Raw genomic sequence first — 22,503 nt, 5'->3', positions numbered from 1 at the left:
GCTGCCCTCCGTCCCCGGTGCCACATGGCACGCCTGCTGTGGCCGCGAGTCACTTGGAGGCTATCTGGCTTCCATCCAGATTCCAGAATATCTACCTGGGGCTTCAGTGTGTTGGGGATTATTCACCGGAAACCCAGGCGCAGGCAGCACTCCCTTAAACTGCTTTGCTTGAGGGCAGGTAGGCAAATTAACCTGATGAAGTTTGTTTGCTTAGTGTCATTTTTATTGTGTTTCATGCAAGAGAGAGATGAAGGGGAAACAAGACAAGATGAGGCTAGAGGTAGGGTCCTCACCCTCAGGCTGTTTTTCTGGAGGAAGTAGCTTTTGAAAGGCCCGTAGGAAGGTCTTGTGGGAACATGAAAAGTAGTTAAAGGTGAAGACCATTATTTTTGGTATAAAATGATGAACATATTGCTCAGGAAAGATTGGGTGAACAAACATACATATTTGATGCTTCCTTGGGCAATGAAAAAACTATGGGATCTGCAGTATTTTATAGCTCTATCTTTCATTTTGTAGCTCTGTTATTTCGAATGGCTCACCTAAGCTCTTCTTATCTCTATAATGGCAACTAATAAAGATTTGTTCTGCATACAAGACCAAGATAAGAATTAAATGATGTAACAAAGGTGCAAACTTTGTTCTTGGAAGGTGGTATTCAAATGTTAAAGTGTGTACCTTATTACTACATCTACCTAGCTTTGTGGAGAGGCAGAGCTGGGGAAATTGAGATGAAACATGAATAAGGAATAGTGCTTTAGTTAGGAGATAAAAATGGAAGAAATGGCATTTGTGAAAGAGGAAAGAGTTTGATCAAAGGCCAGAGGCAAGAAAAGCCAGGAGTATTTGGGGGTGGTCTACACTTCTAGCTGCTTGGAGGGGTGGGGTGGATAGAGTTAGAGGAAATGCTAGTAAAAGAAAAGGCTGAAAGTAAACTGAATCAAAATGTGCAGGGCCTTGAGCGCCGGGAAGTTGGATGGGTAGTGGGAGTTGTTGAAAATTTCTGAAATGACAGACTCTCATTTAAGCTCTTGAAAGATCTCTAAGGCAGTAACATCTGGGAGGATGCATGTGCATTCCAACTTCGCTGTATGTGATGAGAGGGATACAGCATTGTAAAGGGGCTGTGGCCTCGATGTCCTGGAGAGCAGCTTCCATGGCCAAGGCGCTCTCCCTCCAGGCTGTAATGCATTACTTCAGAGGCTGCTTTCTCTTTGCCTGGAGCTTGTAAATGATCTGGTTTCCATCATTCCAGGCATAGAGCTGCTTATCTCTGGCATTGTAATGGATCATGGAATGACTTCTTGGCCGCCTGGGAAAGAACAAGTTGGGCAGATCCTCCTTGCTAATAGTGCCCCGTGGGTCATAGACACAGGTGATGCGATGTGGGCCGTGGCCACCAGAACTATAGACCACATAGAGAACCCCACACAAGAGGAATGCAGCTTCAGCATCCTGGCTACTGCATGGGGTGTCCCATGAGTGTTCCACTCCCAGTGTGCCAGGCTCAAGTTTCGTGAGAACCAAATGGCCGTGGATGCCTGGCCCTGAGTGGATGGCCCAGAGCCCGTGCTCATCCACAGCCAGGTCGATGTAAGTTGATGGGGAGTGCTGGTAGACCAGTGCTCGGCCTGCCCCTCCTGGGAGCAGCATTCGATCTTCCACAGTCCTCTTCTGCAGATTGTATTTGATTATCTCATTGGGAGTCCCTTGGTTATGAAAAAATAGGAAACCTTTGTAGATCACTTGGCCTGTTCCCTGCCAGGAATGGGTTAAGATCAGCTTCCGGGGGCCTGGCTTTTTGCTATCCTCCATGAGTGCTCGCATGTTTGCAAATTCCCAAACAGTGTTGTTTCTGGATCCGATAAAGAAATAAACCTTTGGAGAGTCGCTGACAGCATCTTTCATCCAAGAGCCATCTGTATCTGTAGTCTTCTTCACTATTTTCAGAGACTTTATGCCCATTAGCATGTTGTTACAGCCTGGCCAAAGGGAGAAAAAAGGGAGGTTACTTTGTAAACATGAGAAGTCTGCTTTTCTCCCAGACAGCTTTTTTCCCCCCATCAGTGTCTAGAATGAAGTTATCACACATAGATCAATGACAATTTATGGTATGAGTCAATGAATCAAAGAATTAAATGAATACAGTGGAACCTCAGTTCTTGAACTTAATTCATTCCGGAAGGCTGCTTGAGAAGCAATTTGTTCGAAAACCAAATCGTTTTTTCCCCATTAGAAATAATGTAAATTGCCCGGCCGGGTTATGGCTCAGCAGTTGAGCATCGATTGACCTAGGATCCAGGAGATCGCAGTTTGGCTCCCGGTCAGGGCACATGCCTGGGTTGTGGGCTCCATCCCCGGTCGGGGGCGTGCAGGAGGCAGCTCATCATTGATGACTCTCTCATCATTGATGTTTCTATCTCTTTCTCCCTCTCCCTTCCTCTCTCTGAAATTAATAAAGATATATATATATATATATATATATATATGCAGATATATATGTAAAAGAAATAATGTAAATTGAATTCATCCATTCCAAACCCCTAAGTGATTCCCTGTTTTTACCTTTCTTATATACAGTACATGTCTAATGTACTGTTTATTAAAAAACACTTCTTAAATTTATCAAACCACCCCCCACTAGCCTTAAAGGAATCACTTTCAGCGCTTGTTCCAGGGGTGTTTTCAGGAGGCCAGCATGTGGTATCTTCACTTTTTCACATCTCACTGCCTCCGAAATGCTGTAACTGGCTAACTGCTTTTCCTTTATCCAAGTCAACAACAGTTTTTCTACCCCTTCAATTGCCTGTGGTCATTGTTTCTTTCACATCCTACACAACATCAGCACTCTTGATGGCCTCTTTATGTTTTAAAATTGTGCTAATGGTCCATTTTGCCAGCAACAAAAGCAAAAAAATATTCACAGCACAATTTCCTGAGATGTTAACAAGGTTTGGCAGTAAACTGCCCAGCATCCTCTCCTTTGTTTGTGGCCTGAGCGATGCTTTTTGTCATGCTGCTGCATCAGCATGAAAGGGTTGTCAGGTCAAGAACTGAAGTTTTGTTAAAACAAATATTTTTTTTTTTCTGTGAACAACCTGATGGGGAACTGAATTGTTCAAGATGGGAGACTTTCTAGAATAGAGGTTTAACTGTAAACTGGTCTCTGCTAAGGGAGTTGCTGTCCAGCTAGAAGAGTCAGCATTTCATTCAAGTCAGGATATAAACAGCTGTTTGCTGTCAGAGATCCTGTTCACTCTCTAGAGTATTTGGGGGTTGACACAGTGAGAATGACCTAGGTGTGAAGCTGCCTAACTCAATCCCATTTACCAAGAATTTTTTTGGCATCTACTGTGTTCTTACCGTATAATATCTCCAGGACAGTGCTAAGTATTGAGGGTAAAAAAATATATTTTTGACATTGCCATGAAACAAACAAACAAAAAAATCCATGCCTCAGCTAGGATAAGAGACACTTGGAGCAGAATTAAATGACCCCAGTTAAGCGCAGCTTAGATCAACAAACGCTCGTGCAATTAGAGCCATGAGAACAAATGATTGCTGCTTTAAGTCACTCAGTTTTGGGGTTGTTTGTTCCACAGTATTTTTGAAGCAACAGATCTCTTTCATACTCTATGCATAATCTCTCTCTCTCTCTCACTATATATATACACATATATACACATAAATATACATATATACATATATATACATATATACACATACGTGTAACATGGAGTTTATTATATTATTATTTATTAATCATTGTATTATTTTCTGTACAAACAACTGTAAACCTACTTTATACACACACACGCACACACACACACACAAATCAACCCTACACCTTGAGGAGATCCTCTTCTAGTGAAGGATTCTGGTCCTAAACTTCTAGAACATTATTAGAGCTCTACTCATCCATTCATTCATTTATTCATGAATGCTGCATGCGTTTAGTCAGCAGACAATGGAAATCTACAAAGGCAAGATTCTCACCTAGGTGTTTTGAGCTGGGGGTACGATGGGCTGGGGTGCAATGACAAATTAAGAGTGGTTCTCGCTTAATATATATATGACTAAGTTGAATATAAAGCTTAATGTGAAATTTTTTACAAAAGTAGAACAGGGAATAAAGATGTCACATGAGGCAGAGGCTAAGCTGTAAGTTCCTTACAGTCAACAAAACCATATTTGGGTAAGTCCTCCAAGATTAGTGTTAATAAAGTAGTATCAAATTTAAACCAGTACAAGCTAAGTACTGATATTGCCTCAAACTTGATGTAGAAAACAGAAGAGTAGATTGAAACCAGTTCTGTGCCTGGAACCTTGAAGGTGGGCTGAGGAAGATTTTATTCTATAGGCAGGTGGGGAGTTACTGCAGATTTTGAGCAAGGGTGAGCAATGGTCAAGGCTGTTCAACAAGGTTAATTAAGCTGACGTTCATGCGTATGATAGATACATGGGAGAGAGGCCCAAATCAGGAAAACCAATTAGAAGAATATTCTTATAATAAAATGGGATGATAAAGGTATAAACCAGGTGGAGGAAGATGAAATGAAGAGGGGTTTACATTTTTCTAGTTCCTCACTTCCACTTTAGACTATTATTCTACAACTTTTATGCAGAAAACCTTCCTTCTTTGCAATAGTCTTCTACATGGTGGCCACACCTCTACTGTTGACTCTCATAGTCCATTCCCAAAGGGATCTTTTTAAAATGTAAGTCAGATCATGTCACATGTCTGCTTAAAGCTCCTGAGTGACCTCCCATCTCACTGAGAGTAAAGCTCAAGCCTTTGCCTTCCAGAGCATATGAGAGCTGTTCCCCCACTGCCTCTGGCCTTGTCTCCTGCAGCTCTCCTACCGTGTTCATTTTGTTCAGCCACCCTGGCCTCCTTGCTATTCCTCAAATGGTGCCAAGCCCTTTCCTGCCTCCGGAATTGGACACTCTTTTGTTCCCCCTGTTGGCAACTCAACTATCTTCCCCAAGACATCTACATGGCTTCCTCCCTCTCTTCCTGTAAGTCTGTTCTCAAATGTTCCCTGATCATGAAAGCCTTTCTGACAACCTGATAAAAAATGGCAACCTCTTCTCCAGCTCTCCATAACCCCTTTACCCTGGTTCATTTTTCTCCAGAGTGTTTCTTACCTTCTATCTGACCCATCAGAAATTCATGTTAAGATTTATTGCTTGAATTCCTTCAATAGAATGTAAACTACATGAGGGCATGAGCTTGTCTCACCTGCTTCATTCACTGCTGTATGTCTTGCCCCTAAGATAGCAACTAGAACACAGGGCAGCATTTTCTGAATGAATGAATGAATGAATGAATGAATGAATGAATGAAGAGCTTTCCAACCCCCAAATCTACCAATTGCCCCTAATCTCATACTCTGCCTTCCCTCCTGCTCTCTACTTTTTCAGTGGACCTAATCCCCTCTCACCTACTCAAGGATTTAATACCTGCGATTATCTTCCCTCTCCTGCCTCAAAAGTCTCTCCCCTCCCTATTGGGTCATTCCATGCAGTAAACAGAAGTTTCTAGTGTGGCTCCATTTTCTCTTTCACTTTACAATAAAACCCCTTAAAAGAAGACTTCCTCAATTCTCCCCTAAGCTACTCTAATCAGCTTCAGTTCTCCACTGGTCTAAATTCCCCTGCCCACTCCACACTGAATCAGTTCTTGTCAAGGCCTCTGAGAAGCTTCATGCTGACAAATCCAAGGCTCAATTCTCAGTCTTCAACCTATTCCACCCCTTGAAACTCTTTCTTCTCTTGATGCTGGAACACTGCTCCTTTTGTTTGCCCTCCCATCCTTCTGAATTTCTTTCTTGGCATCCATTGCTGATTCCTTCTTATCTGCCACCTATAAGCACTCTGCCCTCACGCCTCTTCTTTTCTCTATCTACAATCACTTCCCAGGTCGCCTCGTTCTATTTCATGACTCTGAAGTCCATATAAATGATAAACAATGATGAATTCCAAATCTGTATCAGGAATAATGTCCTACTTTGATATCTACTTAGTCCCAAACTCATTTATCCAACTGCCTACTCAATGTCTCTCCTTAGATATCTTCAAACTTAACCTGTCTAAAGCAGAACTCCTGTTTTTGTCCCCCAAACTCTCTTTTATCCTACTATTCCCATTTCTGGCAAGAACCATCAAACAAGTTCCTTTTCTGGAAGTCATGCCTGATTCCTTTCCCTCCATTTCCCCCCTACCAGAAAGTTCTGATAGTAAAACTTACCTCTAAATTATGGTGTTATACTTACATGAAAATGCTCAAATGTATCTCTCTCCCCCTCTTCCCACCTCCTCTTCCTTTGTACTCCTTGAACCTTCTCCTCTTGCCTAGACCATGACAATAATCTCTGATTTCTATCCCTTATTTTACTCTTGCTCACCTCCAGTATCTTCTCCACAAAGCAGTAGGAATGATCTGCTTAAAAACATAAATTATGTGACTAACCTGCTAAATCCTTTCTCCTATCACTCTTGGAATAAAATCTTAACCCCCTACCCTGTCCTAAAGGGCCTACATGATATGGCTGCTGCCTATTTCTGGGACTTTATTTCCTACTCTCCTCCCCCTTGCTCACTGCCTTGTGACACATTGGCTTTCTTGCTATTCTGGGAGCACTGTCAAGTTTGTTTCTACCTCAGGGCTCTTGCACTTACAATTCTTTCTGCCTGGAGTGATCATTTTTCTTGATCTTTCCACATTGTGCTTCTACTCATCTTTCAAATCATAGTTTCGGTATCATCTCTTTAAGGAACTTCTTGAGACTTCTGCATCTAAATTTAAAATGATGTCCTATAGCCTATAGCATCTTTTCCTAGTTCCTTGCGATCACTCATCACATTCTGTAATTATATTATCTGTTTTATTTATTAGTTTATTGTCCTCCCCTACTACACTGTAAGCTCCACAAAAGCAGGGCCTTTGTCTTCATGTTTACTATTGGACCCTACTGCCCAACTCAATGCTTAATGGGTTCAATAACTATCTATTGAATTAATGAGGAAAGCTTCATTCAAGTAGATGTTTTTCTAGGGTCTAAATAGTGCTGCATATCCGGAGTTGTGATCACAGTCTTGTCTTAAGTAAATAATATTTGTAAAGTACTTTAAAGCTTTTAAGATACTTTCAAATCCATTATTTCATTAAAAAATTTGACACAAGGTTCTCATCAAGGGAACATATGGTAGGAGTGGGGGTGAGGAGCAGCCTTAGCTGGGGAGAGCTGAGTCCCAGGATGGTCAGTCCTTTCAGTGGTCATGTCTTCACTGTCTGCTCCCAGAAGCCCAGAGAACCTGCCTGGCCCCCAGTGTGGCCAAAGCTAGGTTTTGGTACGAGATGTAGAAGTCTCTCAGCCATCAGTTGCCATCATGTCCCCCTGCTGATATGCTTTGCCAGCCTGAGGGATTGTTTCCCGGTGGTCTCTGGGTCACCTTTGCCCTGACTGGCCTGCATGATAGGAAGCCAACTCACTGGGGAAGGCAGGGAAGCCTGGGCCAGCTGGGAACCTATGCAAGGCAGGAGAAGCTAACAGAAGGACCCCAGCCACACTGAGCTTGTGGGCTGTGGCATAGAAGGAGCTGTGGGTTGCCCAGTATACCTTTTTGCAGTTTCACAAGCTCAGTTTAAATGCTCTGCTTCTCCCGTATTCTCTGGCAATCACAGAAGGTGAATGACTGAGGGTTTAAGCCTGTAAGTGATTACAGATACCTTTAATGGGAGGTGGAAAGATATTAGAGAAGCTTAGAAACGGTTCCCTATTGAAAAACAAGCACAAAGGCTTGAGAAGTTAATAACTATCTATAAATATAGATAATCTGTTTGGTACTGTGATAGTTATTTTATTTAGATTAATGTATCTAATTCTTACAATAAGCCTATGTGGTAGTTATTTTAATCTCCATTTCTGAAGGGAAAAAAAAATTAAGGTTTGTATAAGTTTCTTGGATAGGTCACAGAGCTATAGGTCTTTGGAGCTCAGTCTGAGCTGGGAGGCAGGGCCAGGACACCTCCAGCCAGCCCTATGGACGTGGATGGGTGTGTATGTGTGTGGTTGGACGGGGTGAAGAGTGAGTGAGTCTGGGTGCACCTAGAGAAGGATGGGTGAGGGCAATGGACTCTCTGGGACCTAATCACAGGCTGATATTATATATGCCTTGACAAGGAAGCCCTCAGCCTGCCCATCTTCCTGGGAGGAAAGTCAGCAGGCTTGCAACCCAGCTGTGAGGGATTATGTCTAAGAACAAGGCAAGTTCAATGTCTCACCCATAAGGAAATGTTCATTTAAGATGGAGAAGTACACATTGGCAGTTACAAAATAGTCATGGGAATGTAAAATACAGCATAGGGAATATAGTCAGTAATATTATGACTACTATGTATGGTGTCCGGTGGGTACTAGACTTACGGGGGGGATCACTTTGCAAGGTATATAAATGTCTAACCACTATGCTGTACACCTGAAACTAATATAATATTGAATGTCAGCTGTAATTGAAAAGTTAAAAAAAATAAAATACAGCAAGAACTAACACACAAATATTCTTCCTCCTTCTAGGCCTCCATTCTAATGCAGAGTCCTCGGAGAAACAGGAAAACAGAGAGTGGTGATAGATGGTTTAGATCAGAGAGACAGTTCTGGGGAAAAGAAACAGATTTTTCCCCATGCGCCCCCTTCTGCTTCTCCTATCCCTTCCTTGGTAGATGGAACCTAGTAGATGGAACCTGGGACTGAGAGTCAGAGCTGTGTCTCCTTAAAAGTCCTTTCATCAATTCAGTTTTAGCTTATCTTTTTCCCAGCCATAAAATGAGGGGTTTAGGCTGGATACTCTCTATAGTTTTTTCAGGGCATGTATTTTATAATTTTTATAAATTCCACTTCTTTTAAAATTTGGGGAGAATATACTTCCAGTGTTTGAGTAAAAGAGTAAATTGAGACTCCCTATTGTGCTTCTCTTGAGAAAAGATAATTAGCAGGGGGAAAGGAAGGATAGGAAATAAATTTAAAATAGTTGAGTCCGGTCAAGAAGCAAATTATTGGCTCAAATAAACTCTTATTAAAATTCTCAAAAAATATGCAAATTATTTAAGAGAAAATGACATGCAAGGCTCCACCTGCAAACCGAAAAATGAAAATCTGTGCTTTCCCCTCAGGCAGAATTGCAGACAAGCAATTAGGATAGAATTTGGCCCAAGGCCACACAGTGAATTCATATACAAAGATCATTTATTTGGATTTTTAAAAATACTTTCCCCCTTATTTAATAACAACACTCTGCTGACCTGGTGAGACTTGTCCTTCTGTAGGAAGTTATGTTTTAGAACATCAGTCTGGATGTTGGTAGAGAATAGAAAGGGGGGCAGAGGTGGGGAAGGGGTCACAGAGAGACCCATAGAGTGTCTGCAAGTATAATCTGGATTAGAGGTATCTAAATAGTGATGGGCATGGATTCAAGAAACAGAAAAAGAGAGGTCAGATCTTTAGTAACTGACTAGATTGAGGTAGCTGGGTAATAAATCAGACTCAAGGATGGGGAGACAGAATGCTTGAGGTAGTGACAGAGAAGAGAGGGCAGGTTTGCTTGGGAGGAAGAGTGTTGAATTTACTATAAAGAAGAGCATTCCTGTAAAACTATGAATATTTTGACTGCCTCTTGAAATTCTGTTATAAAACTTGACTTTTCCAACCCTCTGAATTGTATTCGTGTTAATAAATACTTATTAATACCTATCAAGTGAAGGTATGATGTTGACACTGTGGTGACGAAAATGACAGCTCTCAGACCAGTAGTCAATGACAAGACTTCAAGCTATTACAATAGCATTGTCAACGGGGAACTTAATTGTTCTAGAAATTAGGGCCATTTCATGCTTTTTGACCACAGATTCAGTTTCACATATCTCAGCATGGCCCTCAAGGTCTTTCTTCTGACTTCCCCTGTTGTCACTTCCCCACCACACTAGATTGGTCACTAGTCACCAAACTTACCAAGGCCTCCACAATTCTAGACATTGCCCATACTTTCTCTTAGCTCACCATCGCTAACTTGGGATACATCTACTTGTCCTTCAAAACAAAATTCTCTGACTCCTTCAGAGCAGTTGGCTGCTCCTCCTGTGTCCAAAGCAGCGTTCTCTCTTCTAGGGCAATTTTCATGCTGAACTGGAATCGCTTATTCACTTTGTTTCCTTGCAAGCACTTCAGAGAGAGACTGTGTCATATTTGTCTTTTTATCCACAGTGCTTGGGACATAGTACATATCTCCCTCCTATTCAATCTTCTACTGCTTACCTTGGGAATCAATTCAATTCGGATAATGCGGTATTAGTCAGTGTCCAAACCTGCTATCCCAACTCACGCTATGCCAACTTAGAAATCAAATCGATTCAAATAAAGAGATGTGTGTGGACATTAGCAAGTGCTAGTTCAGTGTTTCATGCCTGGGTGGCTGGGTAGCAGGAAGGCAGGAAGGCCTGCTTGTATGAAATGGTACTCAGTGAGCCACAGGAGGTGGCTCTGTAGGGCTGTGAATCCAGGGCTTAAACAGGGCCTGGAATACAATAAATGCACTAGGTATTGGTGAGTTGCACAGAACTCTTGGGTAAATCCATACCAGAGGTTTTTCTAGGTGCCCAGCACTAAATTCAAAGTATTTCATGGCCCCCGGTATGGAGCCCTGACAGCTTCCCTTTACTGGTGATTGGAAATAGATGGTGAGGAAGATGACAAGCTTGATGTATGGCTGGTTGCTTGCATGGCTGCGTGTTGTTCAACAACATCAACTCCATGGGAGTGCCTGGAAGCTGAAAGCTGTGTGTGAGTCCATCCCACTTCTACTGGGGTCCCACACAGCCAGGCTCCTTCAGATACCTCCCTCCGGAGGAGGCGAGCTCTCTATAACCCTTTACCGTAGTTGATTTTCCTGCACAGTATTTATTACTTCCTATCTGACATGTTATAAATTTATCTTTTAACGTATTTACTGTTTGACTCCCTTCAATAGAATGGAAACCCCATGAGGGCAGGGCTTTGTCTAATCTGTTATATTCACGGCTGTATGTCTTGCCCTAGAACATCATCTGGCACATTTACAATTTCTATATTTTAATTATGAATAATTAAATATCAGTAAATGCAAATATCAATAGATGTAACTTATACAAAAAAAAAACCTCTTTGGGGTCCTGAATAGTTTTTAAAAGTGTGAAGAGTCCCCGAGACTAAAAGTTTGAGAATGCTGCCTGGGAAGATGCAGGCCAGTCAACACTGATGGGAAGCGAAGTGCAGTCCTCCAGGGAATTTCTGATCAAACAGCTCCGTCTTGTATCAATTATCTGACTGTTGCAACATGTAAGCATTCCAAGGTTGTAATTATGAACTTCCTGCTTTTATTTATTTTTTCATTTAAAAACTCAGCTGGGTTTTTTTGGTTTGTTTTTTGTTTTTATTTTTTTGCATAGTGTCTTTTTTTTCTGTAATAGTCTTACCAAACTAAAAAGGAGAGAAATGTTCTTCTCAATTCTCCCATTTGCCTGGTTAGAAACTAAAGTCATTTTGACATTTTACCATGGATTAACCTCATTTCATTCTGTTCTTCTCCTCCTTCCTCAAAGTCTAGGGCCTGCTCCCCTGAACCCGAACTTCGCAGCAGTCTTCTCACTGGTTCTTCGATCTCATCTCAAAACCATCAATCACACTAATGCCCGAGTCACTGCTCTCATATAGAAACTTGCAAACTTAAAAACTGATCTTGAATACTGCCTGTTTCCAAGGGTGTCAAGACCAGAAGCCTTGTTAGATGCTATTAGAGGTTCCAGTGAAAGGGTGGGCTCTGGAGCCAGACTTGGAACTTGCTTTGGCCAAAAGAATTTGGTAAAAGTGACCTGATTTTGTTGTGTCTGTGCCCTCTCTCTCGGACGTCTTCCTCCATCATGAGAACAAGCCCAGGTTCGCCTTCTGAAAGACCAGAGACCATGTGGAGGTGATCCAAGCCATCTCAGCTGAAGCCACCTTCAACCAGCCATCCCCTGGGCAATGTGCCACTAGGGAACCCAGACAAGAGTGGCCAAGCCTGGCCCAGGCCACAGAACTGCCCGGCTGCCCTGTAGACTCCTGATAAATAACCAGTGACTGTTGTTTTAACTGCTCACTTTTGGAGTGGTTTGTTATGCGGCATTATTGTGGCAACAGATAACTGACACAGGGTAGAGGTGGGGGGATGGGGAGCGGAGATGAAGGCTGAGATGAACCTTGTGTGTCTTGGGGGTGATGTGTTCTCTGGATGAAGCAGGAATGTGGGAGGAAGACAGGCTGCATGAAACACTCTGAGCCACAGTTCTGTCATCTGAAAAGCAGTCATAATGGTACCTACCTAGTAGGGTCGCCATGGACAAGATAACAGATAAACAGTGCTTAGTGCAATCTCTGGCAAATAGTTGCCTCCACTTTCTAACGAACTACTCCTCCAGGTTAGAAAATATTGATTTCTACTCTGTTCCAGGCACTGCAACAGACTTGAGAAACACAGCATGAATCACACAGGAATGCATGAAGTATATTTTATGTTCTCAGAATAGCAGATCCCACACAGCATAGTGTCGGGTGGATGGAGATACGTAGTTGTGGTACAAGCCAAAGCTGAGAAATGTTCAAAGTTGCTGTGGTCAACTGTTGACTTGTTATTTACTTTCACAATAAAAGTAAATACAATAAATATAGCACATACAATATTCATAGTGTTTATTTAATCAGCAGGTATTACTTTCATAGACAATAACATGACAAATTATTTAAAGAAAGCTTGGTTAGGGTCAGAGCGTGAGGGCTTTCTTTATGTTATTTTATGGGGTTTGCTTTAGCCTGTAGGTTTTGGTTGCCACCATGTTGATATAGCAATGATAAAGTCACTCTAACAAGATGATCACAATGGCTGTATAGGAGGAAGCCCTGGCACAGCAAGAGGCTGGCAGCCAGAAGCTGGGAGGCTCTTGTAATCAAGACCAGGGCTGATGAGGGAGTGGTGCAGATGGAAAGAATACATTTGAGAGATTCAGAAGGAAGAATCTCCTGGATGTGGTGCCTGGTTGGACGAGGGCCGAAGAGATGCCCCTGAGATTTCCAGCACAGGAAAGTGTGTGTGCAGCTCTTCTGTGAACCGAGAAAACCAGAGGAAAGCAGGGGAGTGCTGTAGTTTAGGAGTAAATGAAGGAGAGTCAGGAATTAAAAGTCAAGAAAGAAGGGGAAGAAAACAGACCCATCTAGGCCAGGGTTTTGTTTGTTTTTAAAAAAATATATCTTTATTGATTTCAGAGAGAGGAAAGGAGAGGGGAAGAGAGAGAGAGAAACATCAATGATGAGAGAGTCATTGATTGGCTGCTTCCTGCATGCCCCCTACTGGGGATCGAGCCCACAACCCGGGCATGTGCCCTGACCTGGAATTGAACCCCGATCTCCTGGACCCTAGGTCGATGCTCAGCCGCTGAGCCACACCCGGCTAGGCTAGGCCAGGGTTTAAAAGAATAATTTAAACCAAACTATTTGTGGGAGGGATCATCATCAAATAGCAACCAGCAAGATTGACATGGTCTTCATATGTCCCACAATAAGATCAGAAGCAGCTGAGCCTTGTGGGAGCAGACATCTGGTCTCAGAACAGAGGGCTCCTACCTCGAGTGCCTGTGTGACAGGCTTGGAGGTGACCTGGAGATGACCTCTGCCTCCAGCCTATGCACACTCAGCCTCCTCTCCTGCAGTCCGTTCTGTACACTGTGACCAGAATGATCTTCCTAAAACCTCCGTCTGAGCCCCAACACTCCCATGCTTACCACAGTCAAGCAGAACAGCACACATGAAGGGAAAGGTTTACGGTGGGAGCCAGCCTGCCTCTGTTCGAATCCCAGTTCTGGAACCAATTAGCTATGAGACCTTGGACAGTTGCTTATCGCCTCAATGCCCTGATTTTCTCCCCCATATGTGGGGGTCAATTATAATGCCTATCTCATAGGGCTGTTGTGAGAATTAGGTGATATAATCCAATACATAAAATGCTTAAAGATTACCTGCTACATAATAGGCACTCAGTAAAGACTAGCTACTATTATTCACATTATTTTCATTTCCCACGGCTTGAAAGTGTGACCTAGCTTAGCACAAAAGAGCTTAGCTCTTGTCTGGCTCTTTCATCTCCTCTCCGAGACTTCCCCCTTCACCTGAGACCTACTCAACACTGAGCCCAACTAGGCCTTTGTGCCTCCCTGTACAGTTCCATTTGCTTGAAGTGCCCTTTATTCTCTATGTGATCGCTTCTTTTCATTATTAGAACTCAGCCTGAGGGTTACTTTCTGGATTCCATAGTCCCCCCCATCTCCACGGCAACCCTGACCTTGCCTAACTCCTTACTGCCTGCCCCTGTGCTTCTGTGACACCTCCATCAGAACAATCACCCTCCGGCTGTTATCCTGTTTGCTTCGATGCTTCCTCACTTGGCTGTAAGTTTTCTGAGGACAAATGTTATACTAGTCAATGTTCCATCTCTAATGCCTGGCACAATACCAACATATAGCTGGAATTCAGTTAGACGTTTGTTGAATGAATGAAGAAATGAGTGAGTAATAGAGCAAAGAAATGGATGTTCACTCCACCTGGAGCGAAAAGCCACCAGCTAAAACAACTTTGGGACCTTCTCTTAGTACCTGTAGTGATGAGGCTGGAGGTGTCCTCACAGACCACAGGCCTTCCAGATGTATGGAAGAGGCGTGCTGTGTACATGGGCCTTGCTGGAGCCAGTACAGTGACCTGTTGTACTCTCCAGGAGACAGCACAGGACGTGCTGTACACATTCCTCCAGCGTTGCCAGCCCCATGAGTGGGGAAGAACTTGTGTGTGTAAGAGTGCATGCGTATACATGTGAGCACGTGTGTGCACATCCAAGCTCTCTCGCACTCTCCTGTGCTCACACTGTGTGCATACCCTCACTCTCCTCCTTCGAGGTAAATAGATCTGTTGCAAATTAGAGTTAAACATCTCTTAATGTTTCGTGGCACTCATTGCAAACTAACAGGCCCTGGGGCTTGGCTCACAGATGTGTTTTATTTGGCTTCCAATGGGTTTTTTGTTTGCTTACTTGTCTTGTTTTTTATTTTGTTTTTAACGGCTTTGAATATGAGGCACACACATTGAGCCTACCTGAATGGATATCCCAGAGGCATTTAAATTTGCAGCAACAGACTTTCTTCTTTCAAACATGATCTAATAAAAGATATGAGTTATTTAATTCAGCAGGGAGAGAGTTACTTGAGGTAACTTGCATGCACCCTTGTAATAAAAGGAGCTGGACTAGAACAGGAAATAAAATCTTTTACAATGCCTCATTCTGACTGCCTTGAGAATTTTTCTTTACAAGCGATTTACAAGTTAAAAAGAGGTTAATACTCTTATCCACATAAGAATGCAACCGTGTGGAGCAGGCCAAAGACTTTTGTTGGATAAATTCTCCATCTGGGGATCTGAGGCAATGGTGTTTTGCCATAAATCACCAAGTGCAATGCAAAATTTCTTTATACTAATGAGTTAAAGGATCAAAGACTTGGAATGATTTTTAAATATAAGTTAGATTGTATTCAAGTAACTTTCACTCTGCATTCTAAAGCGTGTGTGTGTGTGGACATATGTGCATGCACATGTGTATGTGCATATGTGCTAGAGGGAGAAGAGGAGGAAGGAAGAGGGGAAGAGGGGGAGAAAAAGAGAATATATATGCTTGTTAGAGCTAAGATTCTAAAAATTTTACATAGTCCTCAAACATCCCTGGGACTGTGGCGCTCATGGGAACATCTTTAGGTATCTTCTCTAAATAAAGGTTGAAGACTTGGGAACAGCTCTATAAGGAATGGCTTATTTATAGAGCAACTCCATCTTATTAATTATCCCCAGTACCTGGTTCTTCATGTTGCCCAAGAAATAGTTCCCGAATAAGTAAGCACCATTTAGACTGATGTTAAAATTTTCTGGAAATCTCCTGAGACACAAGGTTGAATTTTTCCAAGGAAGTTGTATTATCCTCTCCCTACAGATTTTCTGAAAAAACTAAGCTCTGAGGGTCTTCTGCCATCAGTGTCTCTTCTATAGACAATTTTACAGCCTCCTCCTTGGAGGCCCTGATCCAGACTCTGGGAATACAGAAATAAAGATGAAATATGTTCATGGTCTCATGATCTGGTTGAGGAGTCAACTACACACAGATATGTATTGTTAAAAGTATTAGTGCTTCCTTGGAGGACTGAACGAGGTGCGTGCTCCAGGAGTTCTATGGGTCAAACTGCCTGGAGCTCCCACTCCCACCCTCTACCCCCCGGAAGCCTTCCCAGAGAATCCATTGCATTTTTGATTTATAAAGGGTGGGTAGAGAAAATAGTATCTGTATTTTCAATTGCAATGGCTTAATTGGGTAAGTCACAGGAACTTAAGAAGCTAGAGATGAGCTTGGGCCACTTTGTGAGGGGCCTTCTCTATATAAAAGGCTATGAGCCTGGCTGGCACAGCTCAGCAGTTGAGCACTCAACTATTATCCAGGAGATCGCAATTTGATTCCAGGTCAGGGCACATGTCTGGCTTGTGGGTTCGATCTCCAGCAGGGAGCGTGCAGGTGGCAGCTGATTAATGACTCGCTCATCATTGATGTTTCTATCTCCCTCTCCCTTCCTCTGCCTGAAATCAATAAAAATATATTTAAAAAAAACAAAAAAAAGGCTATGAGATGCGAATGGGTTTTGTTGTTGTTGTTGCTGAGAACTGATGGCGAATGACAAGAGAAACTTCTACCAGAGGAGTAATGTGATCATTTTGTGTTGTGGGAAGGCCTGCATGACAGCAGACAGATGGTAGAAGGCAAGACCAGAGATAAAAGAAGCAGTAAGAGGGCGAGTGCAGGGCCTAGCACGTTCTACTCACTCCTCTGTCCCTACTGCGTGAGTAGCACGGGGCCCATCTCCTAGCTGGGGGCAAAAGCGGTTGTTAATCATAAACTGAATCACCAAATGAGGGCCCCAGAGGCACCAGGCATGGAAGCAGCAATCTCTGGAAAGGTGAAAGAGTTTTCACTCACCATGGAGCTGGGACAGGGAACATTTCAGGGCTCCAGTGTCTGAGGGATATGGCAGAGGATGAGAGTTCAATAAGTAGCAAGACCAGACTCATGACCCCTGCTGAGCTCAAGCTGACTTGGAGAAGGGCAGCTTTGAGGCCTGAGGGGCTTAGGATGTTCAGGGACCAGGAGCAGCTCAGGGATCCAATTCAGCACAACCATTCAGGCCTGGGGTAATTGCCTGACCCCTGGCACAAAAGTTCAGGCACATCCTAGCTCAAAAGTTCAGGTACATTAGCACCCAATCCCACCCATTGGCTATTTGGGAAGACTCTGTTCATCTCTGTTCACTCCATGCTTACCCCCAGCTGCTCCCTCCCAGAGGACGGCTCATGTCCAGACAGTGTGAGGGCCAAAAAGGATCACTAACTCGACCAACTTGACCAACTGCTTTCTATTATAGACAAGGTACCCTCCTCTCTGTCTTCTAACTCAGAGATAAGAGGTTCTCTTTTCTTTCAAAGACTAATAGCCCCACTCTCTGTTCTGACAATCCTTCCATCCATTCATTCATTTGTTCACTTAGTTATTCGATGACAAAGAGTTGTTGAACATAAGCACTATTCTAAGCACTAGGACACAGAGCTGAACATGAAATGCAGAATCCAGGCTCTCACAGAGCTGACATTTTAGACGTGGAGTTAGAGAATAAACAGTGACCAAATAAATGAGCTAGAAGATTTAGAGTAATAAGTGCTAAAAAAAAAAAAAAAAAGTAGAGTAATTAACTCCAAAACTTCTCTTGGGTTTCCTGTCTCAACTTATTTCAGATCAACCACCCAACGACCTGAGCCAAATCCCTGGGAAGCATCTTAATGCATCCTTCTCACTCACTTTTCAGTTTTAATGATCAGTCCCCAAGCCATGTGGATTCCAACTCTCAGCAGTTCTCAAATCCATCTGTTCTCCATCTCACTGACATTTAATGCAGACACCACCCCTGTTGCCCACATTACTGCAGTATGCCCCTGACGGATCTCCTCTCTCTAGTCTTGCCCTCTTCCTTCGCGTCACGCTCCTGCTTAAAATTGCTCAGCGGTTCTCTATTGTTTCTCAAGTCAGGTGCAACCCCCTTAGCATCCAAGTCTTTCATTACGTGGATCCTGCTGAACTTTCATCCTTGCTTCCCTACACTCGCCTGCCCCATACCTGCTGGTCTGCATGTCCAAGGGCATGCACCCTTGTACTTTGACGTGTTGTGACCCCTGCACATTCTTCTTGAATTTCTTTGTTCAAAACTCAGATCAAGTGTCACCTCATTTAGGAAGAGCCATGGAGTTCTGAGGGTCACCTGAGAAGGTATGTGAAACTCTTAGCACAACGATGGCATTCAATTTTGTCTAATTTCCCTAATGAAGTGTCCCACATACATCATTAGCCTGTAAATAAAGTTTTCCCATTTGCAATAAAACATCTCCAAATACAGGCTCAGGGGAAATTGTCTCCCTCATTATTTTAATAAAATGGATTCACACACAAGACATTTTCCTTTCCTTCTCTTTTATGTTTTTGTTGCTTGTTACTTGTTATTTTAATTTGAGCTCCTAAACATTATTCTTAATGGCCTGGAAGTGATTCTGATGGGTCACAAGATAGGAGACAAATCCCTTAGATATTATTGCCATCCCCACAGCACACACAATAATTTACTGCAGACCCGGACCCTGAGGGTTTGCCTGGCACCTCTGCAGCCCCTCCTTACTCACAGGGCCCTGGGAGAATCTACCAACCTATCACTCTCTCTGGAAGAATCTGGAACCACATGCCTCTGATAACCAAGGCCTATCAGGAGATGCCCTTCCTGGGCTGACCTCTGACACTGTACCCCTGGCCTTCTATGGGGACATTAGGAATGTTATGTGAAAGGAAAAGCTGCTTTCTGAGAAGGATTTTCCTCTGGACACCTGTTCCCTGCAAGGTTGCCCCCGCACTGGCACAGAAGAGAGCACACCCAGCTTTCACTCTCACTGTCAGCACTGCCTGCACTTCCTGCACCGCCTGTGCCTCTCAGTGACAGTCCCTAGAAGGGTATAAAAGACAGAGCTCCCTTACTTGCATTCAGCAGAGTCCGAATCTTTTTCTCTTCTTCAGCTTCTTGGACGAGCTTTTCTGCCAGCATCTTCTCTTCCGATTCCACGCACAGGTCAGCTTCTCGCAGGTACTCCAGGTAGTCAATCTCCCGCTGGGCGCGCTCCACCCTCAGGGCCAGGTTGTCCACCGCGCTCTTATACTCACTCGTGTCGGTCTGACACTGTCCCAGCATAACGGATACGTTTTTCGAGAACTCGCGGAACTCTTGAATGTATGTCCTCGTTGCTTGGGTACATTTTTCCAGTCTTTGCTTCAGTCAGAAAATAAATTCCCAAATTACTGCTAGTTATTGAAGTTACCCAAGTAATATATAAATGGCTATCAGTCATTAAAAAAGATTTTAAAAATACAAATAATCAAAGATGGGGAAATAAAAATCACCATTCATTTCTTAATCCAAAGTACTAGTGATACTTTAATGTATCAGTTAAGTTTTTCCATGAATTTAGTCATAGATTATAAATATATATTTTATTTTTTAATTTTATAAAAATATGTTTTTATTGATTTTAGAAAGAGAGGAAGGGAGAGGGAGAGAGAGAGAGAGAAACATCAATCTGCTGCCTCCTGCACGTCGAACCCATAACCTGGACAGGTGCCCTGGCTGGGAATTGAACCAGCCACCTCTTGGTGCGCAGGACGACACTCAACCAACTGAGCCACAATGGCCAGGCGTAAATATATATTTTTAAAGTGTTGGGCAAGTTGGTGCTACATGTCATGGTTGAGAGTAATTCTGGCACTTTAAGGAGGTGAGACCGGAGGAGGGGTCCGAGGAGAGAGTGAGTAAAGCTGCAGCAAGGCACTGGCCTGGGAACATTTCATACACCGCCACCAGGCCTCAGTCCGTCGGCCGGACAGCATTAGGAAATGTTTTGGGCCTGCTCTGTGGAATTATTTTACCCTGACTGTAACTAGATGACTAAGTAATTTGAACTTGGAAGAATTTTCAGGAAAATATTGAAAGTAAATATTGAAGATAAGAGTGTCTTTGAAAGAAGATAACTTTCAAAATTTAACTTGTACAAAAGCAAGGCAGTTAGGTATGAAATAGTCAATGTCAACAGCAGGTTATGTCAAAGGCGGATGGGGCAGAGGGTTACATTTGTCCCTGGGAGCCTGTTCATGCTGCAAAAGTGTTGCATTTTGCAAAGTTTAATGAAGTGGTAGCTGCAGCACATGGAGAAGAGGGCCCAAACGCTCTCTCTCTATTTAGCATGGTTGAAATCTGCTCATTTCTAAATCCAAGTCCAGCTTTGCAAAAGAAGCTCTGACAGCTTGTTGGCACAATAATATCATGACATTCTACAGTGACCTAATGGTTTATTCTACAAAGGCGAAAAGAAAAGCTAAAATTAGCTATCATCTTGATATAGTAAAAATGAAGAAAGCCACCCCAAATTTTAATTTTCTTATTTTAAAAGTTGAACTATTGAATAATAACATTTTGAACATATACGGGTATGCCAGGAAATGAGGAAATGTCCTAACTATGGAATAATTTATTAAATCTTCAAAATAGCTTTAAGAGGTAAATTCTATTATCATCCCCATTTTACAGATGAGAAAAACTATGCAGAGGGAGTGGTGCAGTCTGGACTCTGGTGCTCTAAATTATTAAAAATGTCAAGTGTAGCTTTAGCAATGTATTTATAATTTACTGTCTGAGAAAATGTATCCAAGTAGATAGGGAGGCATGGGTAAGAGAAGGTGACTTCCGGGAGGCATGGTCCCTCATCAGGCATACAGATGCCACCTACCTCCAAGACTTGAAAGCGCTGGTAGATGTAGTGCACCATGCCTGGGTCCTGAGCGCACTGTGGCGGAGGCCGAAATGCTGAGAGGAACAGAACCAGGAAAGCAGAAGCTCCCCGAAGGACCAGCATCGTCCTGTAAAGCACCCAGGGGTGGCCTCTCCGATGCTGGGCCTCTCGAAAAAGGCTCGAAGGTTCAGGTGGTGATCTCCTGGTTTCTAGACGCTGCTGTGAAAATCCTCTAAAAACAGCCGGAAAGTAAAGTTCGATTGTTATTCCACCAGATGTGTGACCTCACTCTGCAAGCTGGTGATCAAGTCCAGCTGTTGCAAGCCAGTCCCTGGAGGCCTTGCGGGTTGGCTTGGGGTAGAGAGCTTCCTGGGTCCAGCATCTGTTGGCATCACCCTTGACACACACGGACCCTCCCCAGGCTAGTGGCTGCACCCTGCTTCTAGGCTTGGGTGAATGTGCAATGGGGTGGGTGCAGGAAGGGCTTCTCCCCTCTCCCCAACTCTTTTACTTGTGCTTCCCTCCCCCCAGTGGACCTTGCAGTCCAATCACAGCCCCGACCTAACACACACCACCCCCAACTTCTCAGAGTTGGAATCTCAGCTTCATTTCTGGCACAAATTCCCAAGATCCATTTCCCAGAAGTCCTGTTGGGAGACCCCACCCCTCCTCCAGACTCTCTGCATTCCTGCAGCTCTTAAAGGCACAGCAAAGGGGGGGGGGAGCTCAGATATGCACAGGGCTGTTTGCCCCTTGGGGAGAGAGGTACAATGGGCTGCAGACCTGGCCACCCAGGCTGATAGCTAAACAATTTGAGGCTCTAGAGCAGAAGAGTTCTATTAAGATGCACAACAATTATTGATACAGTGATGCTTCCAGAGCTAAAGCATCAGGAAATGGAACTCCTATAAGGAAGCCCTTGACTTTTCTCAGTCCCTGTGGCAGAATTCCTTTCACTTGTAGCTGTAGGCCAGCAATACATAGAACTCAATTCCTGCAGGCCGCAGTGCTGTTGAAGATAAAGCACATCCTTAGGACAAAATCTTCCACTTTTTGCCTTTGCTGCCCAGGCCTTTACTTATCTCAACCTCTCCTTCCATGGGTGGGTCCAGGACACTCATCATTCTTTCCCAATCACCTACCAAAGTAGGGAAGGTTGTGGAATCTATGGGATGTGGAAGGAACTGTGGCTTGGAGTCAGAAGCCCTGGGTTTGCAAGAGACATTAAAAGACTGAGAATTTTCAGTGTGGCTCTTGCCTGTACTGCCCCCATTAGAAGCTCCTCTCCACCTCTCTTCCACATGACCTTAGCCCTTAACTGTGCCTCCCAACATCCTCGGTAAAATCACAAACAATGGCTCCTCATCCTTAGCTACAAGTCCTCCTATTTCAGAGAACCATCTTCGAACTATTCCTCAAACTATTTCAATTTCAGCTGGTCCTTCTTCTTAAATCCTTATAAAAAACACTATTCGACTCAGTCTCC

The 22,503-nt window shown here is 43.4% G+C and overlaps 1 protein-coding gene across 2 annotated transcripts; it reads right to left on the bottom strand.

Annotated features, from left to right (window-relative positions):
• Positions 1-177: 177 nt before the first annotated feature.
• OLFML1 (olfactomedin like 1) lies at positions 178-21,563 on the bottom strand. Of its 2 annotated transcripts, XM_081152953.1 has the most exons (3): positions 21,015-21,563; positions 19,216-19,504; positions 178-1,982 (listed from the first exon to the last, which is right to left on the bottom strand). In XM_081152953.1, exons 1-3 carry the CDS (start codon positions 21,138-21,140, stop codon positions 1,192-1,194), a joined length of 1,206 nt encoding a protein of 401 aa, XP_081009079.1. In that variant the 5' UTR covers positions 21,141-21,563; the 3' UTR covers positions 178-1,191. The 2 variants fall into 2 exon arrangements, with proteins under 2 accessions (XP_081009079.1, XP_081009080.1); XM_081152954.1 differs by lacking the exons at positions 19,216-19,504; positions 21,015-21,563 and adding an exon at positions 6,276-6,354.
• Between the last annotated feature and the right edge of the window lie 940 nt (positions 21,564-22,503).

Source organism: Miniopterus schreibersii, assembly GCF_964146895.1.
Source record: "Miniopterus schreibersii genome assembly, chromosome: 12".
Lineage (NCBI taxonomy): Eukaryota > Metazoa > Chordata > Mammalia > Chiroptera > Miniopteridae > Miniopterus > Miniopterus schreibersii.
The sequence above is the reverse complement of the archived record's forward strand: the minus strand, read 5'-3'. Positions and strand labels throughout refer to the sequence as shown.

Coding starts and splice junctions, on each gene's coding strand:
- OLFML1 (XM_081152953.1), bottom strand. CDS start 21,140: ATGCTGGTCCTTCGGGGAGCTTCTGCTTTCCTGGTTCTGTTCCTCTCA. Junction 19,505..21,014: donor AGCGCTTTCAAGTCTTGGAG/GTAGGTGGCATC, acceptor TTCTGACTGAAG/CAAAGACTGGAAAAATGTAC. Junction 1,983..19,215: donor TCGGACTCTGCTGAATGCAA/GTAAGGGAGCTC, acceptor CCCTTTGGCCAG/GCTGTAACAACATGCTAATG.